At 38.6% G+C, this 17033-nt stretch overlaps 1 protein-coding gene across 1 annotated transcript; it reads right to left on the bottom strand.

Moving 5' to 3' along the window:
- Positions 1-2321: 2321 nt before the first annotated feature.
- On the bottom strand, positions 2322-10012 carry kbtbd8 (kelch repeat and BTB (POZ) domain containing 8). Its single transcript, XM_057361915.1, has 4 exons — positions 9964-10012; positions 8775-8982; positions 5417-6534; positions 2322-5320 (listed from the first exon to the last, which is right to left on the bottom strand). The coding sequence occupies exons 1-4, from the start codon at positions 9977-9979 to the stop codon at positions 4857-4859; spliced, it is 1806 nt and encodes a 601-aa protein (XP_057217898.1). The 5' UTR covers positions 9980-10012; the 3' UTR covers positions 2322-4856.
- Positions 10013-17033: the final 7021 nt, after the last annotated feature.

Genomic DNA, 17033 nt, shown 5'->3' with positions numbered 1-17033 from the left:
AATATCACTTACTTAACATTACTTTAATATTCATCTCATCCCTCCAGCTGCAGTAAAACCATCGTCTGATGACACACATTAGATCACAGTCACGTCTCATATTGAGAAAAACAACCAAGAAGAGAGGGAAACAGCCTAAATGATGATGCGCATTAATCAGCTAGTGTTTTTAATCTTCATTCTGTTCTAAAAAGTAATCGATACTTGAATGTTGATGTGGATGATGAGTGCGCATGAGGGCATTTTTAATATGAGGATGTTTCTTAATGAGGGTTCTGATCTCCATCTTTAATGTAATTGTAAAGTCTTCTCCGAAGGAATGCTTAACCTCTGAAAAGTTAATGTTTGGACAATGATTCATACAGACTTTTTTTAAAGAATTGTGTGAGAGTTTTGGAAATTAATTGCACACACAATGTGAAAACAAACAACACATTTAAAGTCCATTTAAGAAATATGAATAAAAAGTGATTTTATTAATGGAAATGTTTTTGTGGGAACTGTAGATTAATCATCTCTCACACGCCTGACAACGTCCCAGTACAGGAACAATAGAAAGCATCAATCAAAGACGCTTGGGTACAGCAGTGATTACAGTATTTCCTGCTATCAAGGCTTAGAGAATCAGGCAATATACAACCTCTCGTAATTCAACATACCTCATAAACAAAAAGAAGATTACATGTTTAGGAGGCACGGATCATTTTCAAAGATTACGGCTACCAGATGACGGCAGAGCGGTTATCCTTCATTGCAAACGCTTACAACCTTGAAAATCTTTTTGTGATTGTGTTTAGGTTATAAATTACGCAGGATACTGCATCTTCTCATGAATAAACACTCTGATCCTTACAAGAATGGAAAAAAGGAAGAGATGAGAAATAGAAGCAAAATCTTACAAGCACAAAGAGAAGAGAAGGCCTGTTTCCTTCATATCACACAAGCTGAAGTTCACTCAGTCTTTGCATGTTCTCATCCTAACAAAATTTCATTTTGGTGTTTGCTTTCTAAATTAAAGCTGAATGAGTTTTGCGTTTGTCTGCTTTTGGTGAGCTGCGCTCTCTTGAGGTATCCGAGGTTTATGTTCCATTACACTTTCAACAGTTTGACTGCCAAAGTCAAAGGCGCTCAGGTGAGCTTATGATGGAGCTCCAGCTGGGAGCATTTGTTTTTGTGTGTGTGGCAGAGAAGCAATGGAACCGTGTCTGATGTATTCCTGCTGTCTTTCTTCCACTGCATATAGGGTGACATTGGGAAAAGTGAAGCCAAGGGCAATATGATGAAGCCCTCTGCCTCTGCTATTACACATGGGACCACTGGGTCTCGCACTCTTTTTCACTTTCTCCCTCTCCATCTTTTATTTTTTGTAATGCTCCTGCCGGTGCCATAATGGAAACTTTGGAACACCCATATGCTGTATTACAAATGTAATCTTTTTGTCATAGGAAAAAATGAATTATCAGAGCATATCAACGGATCGTCTTAAAATAAATGACATTACAAAATGCAATCCAAGGAATAAATACATTTAAAAAGTACATTTCCTCAATTGTCACAGTCTTCGGAGCAAATGATTATGCAGTTCCCCTCTCAATTTGATTATGAATAGCTTTCCGTCGGCTAATTAAATAGAAAATACTCCAGCATACAGCAGGAAGCATGAGGAAAAACACACATGCTACTTCACCACGGGAGCTTGAGACTTTATGAAGTAGAATTTTGAAAGCGATGCTAAGTGATATTGCAAGCTGATGCTGATGAAGTATAATAAACCTTTTTGTAAAGATATAAGCGTTCACATTTATGCTTTTGGAAGACGCTTTTATCCAAAGCGACTTACATTGCATTATCCTTATCCTATACATTTGTTTCGAAGTATGTGCAAGCCCCTGGGATTGAACCCACGACTGACTGAATGTATTTTTAGTCCAGTGCCTGTATGTAAGATTAGTATTGTATTGAGTTCAGAGGCTGTCATATGCGGATCAACTCACTTTGCGGTGCATTTTCAACAGTTTCAATACGAAAAATAAATTTTATATTGATTCAATGGATGTATTGCATTTCGGAAAAAAAATATGGATTTATTGGATTTTGGAAAAAAAAGATCAGTTTTTGTAATAAATCTTTTAAAATCAAAATCTGGATTTGAATTTATTATGTTACTAGAACCTAAAGATGCTATGTGAAACTTTGAAACATAAAATAGTGGTTTTCATCTCGCCACTTTGTAAAGAAAACACATTTTTACTCAAATCAATCAAAACGGATTTATAGCGTTTTGGAACCAAACTCTTGATATATTAAAAAAATATAACATCTGTCTTCAACTTTTTATTGTTTAATTGTCAAATTATGTGCAAGGTGAATTTCACAGTAGAGATCAATGAATATTTACTAAACTCACACGACATACATACAAGCAAACCAAACACACAAATAAAATGGCAAACAAAAAATGCAAAGGAAAATAAAACACTGTTTTCTCACTGTGGATAAATTAACTGCAGGCGGGAAAAAATGAAAGAAGAAACGGCTCCACCAAAAGCCAACAACACAAACTGATCTATTCTTTCAAAGCCATTTTTAAACATCCATACTGTTATAGTAAAGAAGCACTGGCATAACTTGTGTTCTGTAATGCTTTGTGTCCTTTAAGACTGATGCAATAACAAATAAACAAACGAACACGCTGAAAACGTTTGTGTAAAAGTCCATGTTTCACAAGTTTTAACAGCAAAATCATAAAATCTAATTAGCAAATTCAAAAAACCTACGAGTAAATATTAAAATTAGAAGAAAAAATAAACAAATCTAAAGAAAACAAATCTCAAGTTGTGAAAATAGGACAAAACGTAAATCCTGTATAAAACTGTGCAAGTACAGCAAACATATGGTACAGTATATTACACGAACAACAAACCATTTAAATACAGTACTGTGTATTAACAATAATCCTGAGAAGAGTCCGTTTCTGGTTCCCGTGCTACTGAGCATTAAAGTATGTGAAATGTGCGGCAACTGCACCAAATCCAATGCAATTTCTCATTCGTTCCCTTTCCACCAAAGCCCCAGATGAGGCTCAGTATTGCAGGCGCCAAAGAACGAAACCCAACATGAGCGCATCAGCTGTCCCATTTAATCAAGTCTGTGACTGAAAACAACAGCGCTGTATTCTTAGACTGCTAAAGGTTTCAAGGGAGGAATTAATGTAGTGCAAAATCTGTGTGCCACATTGAACCTGCATATGACCAAATAAACACGAGACCAGAAATACGACAGAACAAATATCCATAGACAATAACTTAGACTGACAACTTTTGAAAGTGTCGAGCGATGACAAAACCTTTGAGAAATTAAATTGCTGTAAATTCTGTACAAGATTGTCAAAAAAGCAGCACCAAAAATAAACATTTTTCTTAATGAACTGGAAGATGAGGGGATGGAAAGAAAGCGTGATCATTTATAGAGATCGTTAAGCATTTTCATGGGACTCTAAAATAGGAGGACTAAATTTGTTTGGAAAAAACGGACAATGCCTCAGGTCGAAGCACCTCTAAGACTTCATATAGCCTTTGCTCAGTCCATCACTGATGCCTGGGGTTTATGTGAACAGGCACTGTAACATCCCTGGACAGAAACATATCTAACAGATTCACAACTCTGAACTGTGACCATCTCTGCCCACTGTGGCAAAAAAGGCCAAGTTTCTGGAATTATTCATGAAAGCTTCATCACAGAAACGCTTGAAATTTCGGATGCACTTTTTCTAAGAAAAACGCCAGCACACACCTGTTATTGCTGCAACGGGATGCAAACTAAGACTCCATGTTTTGGCATTTCAGAGGTGTATTTTTCATTAAACTGCACCCGTACACGGAGAATTTCAATAAGTCAGAGTGGAATGCAAGCATCCACATTTTGGCCACCTTTTATCATCTTCACCTGGCTCATGTTCTCTCCTGTCCAGCTGTTTGGCCCAGCTTTGATTTCAGCTACACAAAGCTGGTATCCTTTTTTCTTCTCCAATATGGAGACAGAGTATAATCTTGTAACCTCACTAAAAGATCTGGCTGGTGATGCGAATTTGCAAAGATTGGGCTCAACAAAACATCATAAAAGCAAAATCCAAATTAAAACTGCAGTGATGTCATATAGCACATGGGCTGCCTTTTCAAAGAGGAAAAAACAAAGACAATTTAAAATACAAAACAAAACCAGCTACCTGCATGTACATATTGGCAACCAAGCAAAATTCCCTAATGACTAAGTTCACAAGAAAACCACAATTTCCTCGTAGGCAGCAAGGACGATCATCTTATAACTCTGAAAATTCTTAAGAGAAATAATAGTAAAAAAAATCAGTATTCACACTGTGAGCAAAATCACTCATCTTACCCGTATGAATATTTATAGCTTTCTATATTTATTTTTCACCAATTACTTAATTGTATTATATTTGCTAGCAACATACTACTTGTCTTTAAAGACATCAACTATTCCTGTCACCCAATAATGTATCAACAACCAAAGACAAAACAACAACAAAAACTTGCACCTTAAAAATATAATAGAGCAGAAACGACTCGGCATCTGCACAAATATGATAATTGCACTTATGTTTCACTTTTTCTAACTGTAAAACAAGCGATAGTGTGGGTGCCTCGTGTCGAACGTAAAACACTGTTTATCTTTTTCGAACAGCACCCTTATTGATTGAAACCATTAACGCTTTAAGACTTCCCCTGCGATTCTTGTATGGGGACATAGAAAGCACCATGTATTGAGCAGTACCACCATCTCCTTCCAGTAAAAACTACGATCAGCTGTTTCAAACAGCCCACTTCCAAACCAACTCACAGCACTTTCTGAAGACACTGAGGATAAAGTTTGGCCACCACGCACTCAAAATGGCGGCCAAGGTCCCAGAGGCGGTCCGGCGTCTCGTAGACCTTTGTCCAATGATCGGCTTCTTCGTCATACTGGTAAAGAGAGTTCTTGCGGCTGGTGCGGAACACGTGTTCTTCCACCATGACCTGCGTAGCTCGGACAAACACATGCAATCGGCCCTGAAGCAAAAGGACCTTGATGTAGGGGCTGGTCGCTTGGTCAAACGGGAGGTCTTTCTTTCGACACCAGACGTTTTGCTCAATATCGTACACCTCCACGGTGAACGTGCGCTGGTGGTTCCTGCAGATGCCTGCTATGTTGTAGATACAGTTTTTATGAAGGGCAGCTAAGCCTTGAGTACGGGGGATGTTCATAGATGGCAAATGCCCCCAATAGTCTTTGCGAGGGTCAAAACAGAAGTAGTACTCTCCTAGGAAATAGCAATGATACAACAATGAGTAATGATGAACGAGAATCACCTTTTAGACATCATCATCTAACCGGAAGATAAGATGGGCACACTCACCTTGTAGTACATAGATGCGGTCCTTATACTCTATTGCGCTGTGGAACTCCATGGCCACAGGCATGGGACTGACTGCAGTCCAGCAGTTATCTCTAGCATCATAGCACTCTACGGATTTCAAAGCATTTCGTCCGTCCCCTTCGTACACCCGACCACCTAAAGCAAAGAGCTTCCCACAGCAGTGAACCAGCCTGCAGCCGATCCGTGCCCGCAGCATGGGTGAACGTGGAAGCCACCTGTTCCCAGCGTGTTCATACTGCCAAAAGTCGCTTTCGGCGCGGTGGTCGATGCACACCTCACTATTGCTTGGTCGATAGCCTCCAGCGATAAAGATGTCGTTCTCTGACGAGACCAAGATGCCGACCTCTCTGAGGTCATTGGGCGGTTTGCAAAGCTTGTACACCTTTCCGGCAGCAATGTCCAGGCAAGGCACAGTCTGCTTCTTCCCTGAGTGCTTGTGAGCCGCGTCGAAGCAGATAACCATCTCAGAAGCAGTCATACCCAGCCTCTGCGGGCAGCCGTTGGTGCCACTGATCCGACCCTTATCTGTGGAATCCCTGGGCAAGGCCAAGCCAAAGGCCGGCGGGATACAACTCAGAAAGGCCTCGTCCAAAAGAGGCAAACGGATGCATTTGGTGAAAACCTCCGGCATATCCGCTTCCCGACGCGGGCAGTCATACTCCAACCAATGCACTATGCTTTCGTAAACGTGTTCCTCTTTTTCCACGTTCAAATCGTCACTGTTGAGAATACTGACCAGCTGTTCTTTGGTCAGATGGAGGAACTCTTGTTCTCCCATCACACATAGGAACTTCTTGCGGATGTAGTCCTGCGAGCGCTCCCGTAACTCCTGGTGGCCATAGGCATCTGCAAACATAAAGACCCCAATGCAGTTCTGTGGGTCCAAACGGCTGATCATGAATTGGGCACATTGGTCTTGGAGGGCTGGGATCTGGAAGATGCTGGCGGTGGTGAACAGGGCCTGCACGTTAGACTCCGTGAGGGTGACCCGTGAGGTGTAAGCATAGTCGAGAACTAGATGCATGGACTCGGAGTCCACACCAACAATTCGCACCTCCCTCTGACTGCTCTCTGTAAGGCCACTTGTGAACATGGATCTAAAACAGTACCAAAAAAATACTATTACGATGTAATCACATCATAGTATAGGTGTCATATATTGGAGTTCCTGCAGAGGCTAAAAATAAACAGTGCTTTAACATTTACAAATGCTTTGGTTACATTTATATTTATAATTTCAATTTTAAACAGTTGCAACAAAGCATTGTATTAAGACTTAATTTACTAATCTGTCAAAGCTTTTTTTAGGACAAATACAAGAATATACTCTTAGTCACAAATCCAATGTGCACCTACTTTTATATTTTTACTATTTACTTATATACTTGAGACACTTAAGTATAAACTCATTAGGTTAGTGTTGTCAAATGTCCTGGTACTTTGGGTCCAAGTCGGTACCTAAAAATAAAAAAGTTGGCGGTACCTAATTTTCATAAGACCCGGTAGCGCTGACGTACCGGGTCAACCGGGTACTGATACGCTGTCTAACAGGTTGTCAGTCGGAAACTTTTTATAGACACAATAAGACGTGATGCGCGTACAGCAGAGGCTCGCACAAAAATCTGTAATATTTATCTTCTATTTTTCTTCGACAAAGACTAAAAAGAGTTTTTGAGTTAGTTTTAATTTTTATAGCTACATTTTAGTCTCAACAGTTTTCGTCAACGATATTGCGTGCTGATAAAGTCTTAGTTGTCGTTTAATGGCCTTACTTTTCGTCTTGTCTTCATCCTGGGAAAATAGTCGTTAACGAAATTAACACTAGTGAAACCAGGCCATAATATGAACACAAAATAAATGGTGTTAAACAGCACAAATATTTACAATTTAAAGCAACACTAGGGAGTTTTTCGACCTTAAAATAATCTCTATAAATTATTTTAGTGGTAGGACAACTCTTAAGTGGACGAATTTTACTGCTGCTACCTAAGCTGCCCTCTATCAGCTGAAATCACACATGTAACTTTGGTGTGCGGGTAGCTTCACAAGCCCCGCCCATCACCTGCTTTAAGGCATACGTCACATTTTACTCGTAGCCTGGGTGAAGTTAGCCAACAGCTAACAATAAGACGAAACGATCTAATTCAACGCAAGTCTCCAAACAATCACCTTGGCAGAGCCAGCAAAAAAAACAGAGGAAAAGAGAGTGATTGCGAGCCCGAACACGAATCAATATCTGACGGACTTGCACTCGGTGGCGCGAGCTGCAAGAGGCCATGGGTTGAAAAACAGATGGAGACCTAGCCTTCCTGCTACTGAATTTGAAAGTCTTACATGTACATTTTTTCTTACTGTCCTGTAGTTTTAAGCTTATTAGTTATTAGGCTGTGCTCAGGTTGTTTATTGGCAATTTATAACCGTAAGGTAGAGATAATGTAATGTTGCCGGGTCTCAATAGCTTACGTAGCATGATTGTGCCTCGTCATGAATTTAGTGTTATGCTTGTAAAAGATGACTACCAAACCACAATAAATATTTTATGGTCAAAAGTTGCTGATTCCTTAGTTCATGCACGTAGACTAATGTTATAGCTATCTATAGTTACTATGCTAGGCACTATTCCCATAGCGAGTTGAGTGTAAGTTAGTGATTGTACCTATTACACAAAACACAACACCTGGTCGCGAGTGTTTTTCCGAAAATATAACTACTGAAAATTATTTTTGTTGGTTACTAAACACATTCACATCCATGCGTTGTGTTTTGGTTGAATGCAAATGTGCTATGTAGCTAGCACGCAATGCACTAACAACCAGCTGCTACCTCAGAATCTAGTTTGAGCTATTAGTATAGCCCAGTAGTATACCCCGCGGGGAGCCAAAAGAGTGCTTTAGTACATGCACAGTTTATGAAGTGACATGATGTAACAGCGGTTTCTGCTTAGTCAACAAATTCATGTGTATCGCGCTGCTCACGGGGAAGCTTATACAGCGACAGTATTTACAACACTGATAACAGACAATTGAGCTTATCAACCACATGGGGAAACCACAAGCAAAAGTTCTCTTGTGTTGCTTTAATGGTTTGTAATGGTTTGTAATAGTATTTGATTACTGTTAAACATGAATATGACATTTTTTTTAATTCAGTTCCGAATTTTCGTGTAATAACGGAATGATCAGAACTTTATTGCAATGATCGAAGGGGTAACCATCATTTGTGCTATGGCTTACTTTCTGTTATACTGCCATATCATTTCGAAGCTTGGGGTCAACATTTGTTAGGTATATTACTGGTACTCGAATTTAACTGTGTCTGTGGTCTGTGCTGTTACTACCTGAAGTAAGGGCTGATGGCAGCGAGAACATTTCTGTGACAAGAAAATGTCTTGCCATGGTCCACTTCCACGACAATGTCAGTCAGCTGAGATTCGTCGTACAAGGCTTTAAGTTGCTGGAGGATGTTACAGGCATGCAGGGCATCAACCCCGTTGTAGCTTGTGCTTGCTGGAGTCCCATTCTGAACTTGTAACATCTTTCCAACATCTACAAGATAAGGGTTAGACACCTGAGATGATTTAAACTCTACACAATTTTATTAAGTGCTAACACAGACTATCAAGAAACCTGGATCATGAAAGAACAATCAGTCCTTGGTTAAATGGTACAAAATGTTGGCTAATCTATGCTCAACTATTGCAAAAGCATGCTGATCTCTTTATGAAACTGAATAGGAATCAAACCTATTCTGATCATATTAAATCCTAAAATAATCTCAAATTAATTTCCACAAACTTCCAAACCTCAGAAATGATCTCATTATACATATAAAGCTATTAGTTTGCATGTGCCCAATATAAAATCTGTTATAAGAAGCACTGACATCCATCTTTTCTTGTTTCAGAGGTTTTTTTCTATTGACGAGCCAACCAAAATCTCCACATGCATGGTTTTACTGTGAGATATGTCTTAATCCAGGAAAACAAACAATAATGGCGTAAAAAACTACTCTTGATTTTGACAACCACAGACACTTAACAGTCTTGTTTATATGATCAAGGAATTAAACCTGTTACTATTGGCAGGCAAATATCAGTGCTTAACTCATTAACGTTAGCTGTAATCCAGGTGCTACTTGCCGGCTAGCACACCAGGCTAGTCCGGTCTCGAAGCATTTTAAACAGCCCTTTTGTATCTCGAAACAAACCATGACAGTACCTTAAATATCACGAATGTACACAATTGGGCAAATATTAAAACGACAAATGAACAATAGTAAATCTCTAAGCAGATAAGCGATTAATCACGATGTGTTTACGGTCTCGCGTTGAGCTAGTCTCGTTAGCTGCTATCTCCCCGTACTTTTCTGTCTGTATCCAACCCAACCACCACAGTGCGCTTGTAACCAAACAACCCGGAAAACTTCAGATCATTGCGGCAAAACAAAACAATATTACAGATCTACAGCGTGTTGATAAGATGAAAAACTTTTAGAAATAAGTTTGGATTTTGAAAAGAACATCTAACCTCCACTGGCAGCCATTCTCCCAATCTCTCTCACAGCGGCTGGGAAAACGTCACTAATGCAATGGAGCCCCGGAAACAGGCGATAGCCAATCAGCGTCGCCGATCCTCCGTGGCAGCCAATGGGCTTTCGAGGCAAACTCTCTCTCTCTCTCTGTTTTTATTGGCGGGTTTCAAGGCAAACTGTTTGCGTTAAGTAGTTAAAAGCAATTTCAGGGGATTTTATGCGACTGTATTTGTTGCACAGGTAACTAATATAAGATCATAGGGTTAAAATTCACAAACGGTATTAGTAAAATTCCACTCAAAGGAATTGTTTGTTGTAAAATCCAAAATACTGCTATTTGTATTTTAAGAAAATTACTTAAAAGCCTGTATGCCACCTCTTACATCTGATTTCTCATCCAAAGACAAAAAAGTGGCATAAACCTCGGATAAATTCATACATATACATTCTGTTATGTCAGCTGGATTACTATCCTCCGCCATTGTTCATTACATCATTGTGAATTCTCTCTGATTATTTATTCTGTCAATATTTTATATCATTATAAAGCCGTAGTAATAAATCTAATTGAATGATTTATGTTTGGTTGTCCTCCCTTATGTTATGTTAGTCTCTTCTACATCAAAAAATGACTATTATAAAAATACGATATAATCAGGAATTACATGAAAGTACATCTTTTTTCTATGTTTAGGATAAAATTCTAGCGAAACTTTGTAGCATGTAACCTTGAATGGGAAGCTGTGTGTTTTCCTTTCAGTGCCTTTGTCACAAGATCCCAGAGAAGGGGGAGAGGTTTATATGTTTTTAAGCAGTCAGAACCAGTCAGAATCAATATTATAGCAGTGCTGATGTAGCTTGCATTATGTATTATAATTTTGTATGCGAAGAGGCATACCAACACCTTGTTGAGTGTGAAGCTGACTTCTGCCATTCAATTTGCAAACCTTTCTGTACTTAAACTCCTGGTCCATGAGCCTTAACTACTCTCCCCTTTCAATACTCACATATGTCTTTTTCCCTTAATTATATAAGTCCAGCTTTTAGTTTCCTGATAAACTATTTCTCTACTTCTGTCTTCATTTGTATCTTCTGTTCCAGTGTAATCGCCATTGATATTTATGCCGTAACGTTTCTACATCTTTAAGTTTAAAGCTAACCTCTTGGTAAATATTGTCTACCCCCTTCTTTCCTTTTCAGTTCACTGTAGATTTATTTGTATAGCAGTTTTAACAATAGTAATTGTTTCTAAGCAGCTTAACATACTTTCACACCCCCTGGTGAGCAAGCACAATGCCAAAGTAGCAAGGAAAAGCTCCCTGAAAATGTGTAAGTTTGAGACTAATCATGGGTAAATCTTATTCCAGTTTAGGCTGAAAGAATTAGCCATGGGTAATGAAACATTAACATTTTCTTTAATTAAATTGACGTCTTTATAACCTCAGCCTGTGGATAACAATAATTTTTGTTTGTGTTTGTAGTTTAACATAATGCCTCATATACCTATATTCATCCCTCATTAATCCTTTCTTTTTGTTTATTTCTCTGTAACTCTACCTCCAGAGCAAAGGGTAAATGTAAAGTATACAAACACAGTCATGCTGTCTCACACGTTGTTATTCCTCAAAGAAAGATTATTTTCTAAATCAATACCGGTTCCTTTTACATTCATACAGGCAGCACGCATATGAATAATTTATAGAACACATTCATGTTGACATTTGCTTGTAACATACTGATACACGGAAGTTCAAATGTTAAGAGATACACAAACTATAGAAATTCAGCCATTACCACTGCCCCGTACTGCTTGCCCGTCGTCTTAGGTCAGAGGATAAAAGCACATGTTTTGAAAGTCTCTTCATTTCTTTCTGCCAGTCTAGCAGAGACTACGGATCCATTCTGACACTGTCTAACATTGCACAAAAAGCCGGTCCAATAAGTCAAAACTGCAATCCAGGCAATCGATTTAGCTTTTTTCCAATTCCTCTCCTCAACAGCAGCTAGAACAGGCCATGAAATTGAACCCAGCTAGTCTGAAATGAAGGTCTTTCTGTTGCCTCAGCTGTATAATATCTTTTTGCTTATGTTTACATTCTTATAGTCTGCTACTTTTATATATAGTGACGGATTTCCTGATATCAGCACACCATATCATCACATGTCCCTGGGACTACACTTTGTGTAAAGCGGATTTACTAATTCAAGCCTTAACAAAATGTGAACAGGTCAGACTTGAAAAGCTGTATTACTAGCAAAAATGCCCAGGACAGCTGAAAGCAACAAACCCACAAGGTTTAACCCACAAGATAGTCATTTTTATCCAGAAAACTCACTGTACTTTATCTGGAATTGCTTCAGGCTTTTATTGTATTTCTATTTCAGCGGTGGACAGTAGACATTTGTTTTGTTAGCTGGTTACATTTTTGTATGCATTCACACATTTGGCTCATCTTTAATAAGTAAGAAGTTAATTGACCGGTTTCACAGAGCTTAAAGTGATAGTTCACTCAAAAATGCAAATAAGATATTATATAATAAAAGAAAATATTTTTGAAAAATTTTGTTTACTGGACCCCATTCACTTGCATTGGTTTTGTGTCCATACAATAGAAGTGAATGGGGTCCAGTGCTGTTCGGTTACCAACATTCTTCAAAATATCTTCTTTTGTGTTCTGCGGAAGGAAGGAAGTCATAAAGGTTTGAAATGACAAGAAGGTGAGTAAATGATGACAGAATTTTCATTTTTGGGTGAACTATCACTTTAAGACTAGTCCCAGACTAAAATGAAAGTTTGAGCTGTCTTAGCTGAAAATAAATTGCCCTGACATATCTTAAAATATGTCATTGCCATTGTTTTGTCTTAAGATGCACACCAGTAATGTTTTATAAGACATTTTAATAAGCGACTTAAATATCCTAATTTAACTAAGGCATGGCTTAAGCTAAGCCTTGTCTGTGAAACCGGGCCAATATTGATTAATTTCTATTTTAGACAAACATTTGGTTAGTTGTTTTTGCTCTGCCAAAGAAAATATTCTGAAATGGACCATTCATATCCCATTACACACATAGAAAGGAATGCAAGGGGAAAGTGTCAGAAAAGGGCTGAAATCAATGTGAAGTCTTCTTCTGTTTGACTGCAGGTGAACACATCTGCACTGAATTGTAGAAGAGATGCTGTAGAGGAATGAAATGAAAAGCAAGAGGGAGAGAACGCAGGGGGTGTAATTGTAGTTTAAATGTGTGTTTTAGTCAGAGATGGAGGTAATAGGTTATTATATGCCTCCAGGGACTCGTGTTAGAGCATGTGCAGATGCTCAGAGAAACCGTTCCGTCTCCTGTGTCTTACCTCGACACCCGTGATGAGACAAATAGGAGCGCGATGGGAGGCTGCAGTAAATACCTGCCCAAACCTTCATGTTTAAAGAGTGTCTCTCTGCCCCCCGTATGTGGAATAAATATGCAAGCATCTGCGAGTAGCTTGTCTATCACTCGTGGCTCCATCCCACAGTGAGAACAATCTCGCTTCCCGACGTGGAAATGGAGCTGTTTGTGTCTTAACGATGGTTATCATGCAATCCAGTAAGCCATTTATTCAAATGAGTCAACAATTATTTCTCAATTTGTTTGCAGGGGAACGTTAAGAATAAGAGGATGCCCTGCTAGGCTATGTGTCAGGGGGTCTCCATGATGACGGAGGGACTTGTCAATTAAGCTGCTATAAGGCCTAAATTGTTTTATTATTTGACATGTCTATAATACATTTTGTTTAATGAGAACTCTACATATAGGTATCTAACAGATAATTAGAGAATATGAAAATCAGACATACATGTAGATGTCTGAAGATGATCTGGTGTTCCCTAGATGAGTGGTGTTCCCTAAATGCTAAATGTTATCCTCTCTGTGCAGTTTATTTTTATGTATGTTTTTATGTTTTATGCCATTTTAAGACAAAATTGTTGTTCTAGTCTTGTGTAGAACAGTAGCAGGTAGAGACAAAGGAAAAAACAGGAAATTATTAGAGATGCATCAATACTATTTCTGTAAACTAAACTGGCGACTTATAATCTTTCTGTCTAAACAAAACCTCATGACACATGACTTTACCACCCAGTGCACCCAATCCCCCCAGACCCCCCCCCCCATGGTAACACTTCATTAGGTTGCATCTCTACTTCAAGTTATTCATACAAATAAAGAAGACACAATGGAACCTGCTGGATGGGAGTTCATTTGTCCTACCTGTCAGGCTGATGGATCCAGTTTTGTACAATCAGGCTTTATTTAGAATCCTCCTAATTCTCTGTCTCTCTCTCTCTCTGGCTCATCAAGCTCAGTTTGGTTGCTTAGCTCTGCGAGAGAGGAAGGTGGACCCCTGGCTGAGAGGTCTCCTGGTTTAATAGTGGAATCGCATTAGAGAGAATCCCTCAATACGAGTGGTGTGCGGTCGTCTGTGAAAGCTCTGACTGTCATAAATATCGCTGCAGCCGCACAGAAAGATGTTTCAGCAAATCCAATTACATGGCATGAATCCTGAGGTTCCAGCAGAAACTTAGTGCCCTTTATTATTTTGATCCAGTTTCTCAGGAGGATATTCGGCAATCATGTCAATGTAACGTATCAGACCGAGGCAATCACATAGTCCTGGAGTTTCAGACCAGAGGCAGAAAATGCACCATTAGACCTTAATCTTTGCGCCTGACCAAATGCCAGTCAATGCATGGGACCGAGTCTCACATTTATTGTATTTACTCACTGAATGCAATACAATTCATATTAGTATGGAGTTGTTGACGATTGTTGGGTTTTATTTTTTAAATCCTTTCTTTGTAAACTTCATAACACAGATTGCTATAAAACAACACTGACTTCTTTAATATTTGTATTGTCTTATTCATATGAATATTTGAATATATTCATATATTCAAACCATTCAATTCACATGGATTTGAATGAAAGTTGGGTGAAAACTGAACAAAACTCAAGGCCAAAAAATACATGGTTAAACATCAAGTTATTGACTGTGATTGAAAACATGATATTTAGAAATGAAAGTTTACAAATTTCACTTCATGTCAATTAGTTCCAGATGGTTTCACATAAAAAATCTAAATTAAAGTTTTCTATTAAGTAGTTTGCTGTAGTCTTAAACCCACCACAGCAAACCTCATAAATACGACACAAGTGTCCCTATTATCTTGACCAAAACACATCATGGTAAATGGTCACAGCGTCGTTTCAGTGGGACATGAAGTGTCCAGCTGCCCTTGGGAAAGTGAGAGCAAAAATTCATAGCCAAACTGCCCCAGAGAGCAGAGAGGGGGAAAGGATGTCTGTGTTTTTCTGAAAGCTCAGAGGGAGAAGGTGGTTGGTATTACTATGTGATTGATTCCCTGGCTGTGTTTCCAGAGGGCTTGAATGATCCTGGGTCAGACGAGAATGTTCCAGCTTAAGATCACACTCTGGATATAGATGCATCTGAACCAGCCTGAGGTGTCCATTCCTTTAACAAGGGCACAGCCATTTTATCGCCAGAGCCCTAGTTCACCTCAGCTATAAGAAAAAATACAATATTTGTACGATGTGCAGTGATTCTTGAATAGAGACGAATGCAGTATTGTTTCAGCTAAATGTGAGTAGGATTTACTAAATTAATAATGTGAATAGCTAAGCAGAATTAGAAAACACAATTCTTAACTAAAGCTTAATGGTCACATGCAACAGATGATAGATCTTATGGTATGCGTACAACCGAGCTGAGTTAAATAAATATAAATAGCAGGGTCATGTGATAAGATAAATATATAAGATTTTTTCATAAGCAAGGTTGTCACTTTTGGCTATAATTTAAAGGTGATAGAAATGTGATTCAGGGCCTGTTTAACAAATGAATAAAAATGAATGCCTTTGTTTGTTCTCACCGGGGCCTTTACATTTTGAAAATGTAATCTTCTCAAATTCCAAGTAAATATGAATACATTTATAAACAGTGGTGAAAAGTTGGAATATATTAACTGCAATGCAATAAAAAAAACATTCATGTGAGAGATGATTTTACATTTTTGTGTCTCAATAAACAACAGTTACTCTTCCATCCCATAGTAAAGAAAAATCACACATGTGATCTCCACAAAATCTCATATGTTTCTCCCAGACATGCAGCTATGAGATTAAAGGGAGACTCTTGATTCTCAGAAGAAAGTCTGCCATCAAAAGATTTCAAACATTTTTCATTAAACTCCCACCTGATTTATCTTCCATCCAGATTAACATTGTTGCTTGTATGTGTAAATTTTATTTTCTCCCAAGGAATTTAAAAAGAAGCATCTGAAAAGTTGATACTGATGAACTCCATTAAATCTCGTGAGCTATGGAAACACAACCTCTGAGTTATAACCTTTAGTCGATTTATGTAAAGGTCATTTTATTTCACAACACGACAACTGTTAGCAGGGACCACTGTTCTGTATTTATGAGAGAGCCTTTACATACCGGCATATGTGTGTGCGCATGAAAACCCATCTATTCTTAAAGGAACGATGTCTCGACTCCCTTTACATATTCCATTTCAATCAGACCTAAACAAAAAATGGAACGGATTGAGTCAGGATAGGTTTTGTGTTGTTGGATAAAGGTTTTCAGCTTTCTCTTTCCATTTATACACCTATATCTCATGCTTAAATAAGCCCATCACCATGTGTATGGGTAGGGGGTGTCTCTTTGTGATAGAAAGGAGCTTTTTATAAGCAGCACTGGCTGTCTGGCGCAAAGTCGTTTAAGGAATACTAATGATGGGTCTTTGTGTGGCAAAAGCTCTGACCTGAGAAAGAAAGAGTGGGCAAACATTGTGAATTTAATGGAGGTAATACAAAGACCAAAATATATGTCTAATTGACTTGCGGCTCTATACTGCCCCAGAGGGACTCCAACCACACTACGCTTGGCATTTTGAAAGTCCTTGGATAAATCTATGGATAAATCTTGAATAACTTTTCTTAATCTATCTTTCTATGCATATTAGAGGTGTAGTGAAAGTCTTAACCCCTTATCCCCTCACAAT

This window comes from Triplophysa rosa, linkage group LG20 (assembly GCF_024868665.1).
Source record: "Triplophysa rosa linkage group LG20, Trosa_1v2, whole genome shotgun sequence".
NCBI lineage: Eukaryota > Metazoa > Chordata > Actinopteri > Cypriniformes > Nemacheilidae > Triplophysa > Triplophysa rosa.
Note: the sequence above shows the minus strand (reverse complement) of the source record. Positions and strands in the feature narration are given on the sequence as shown.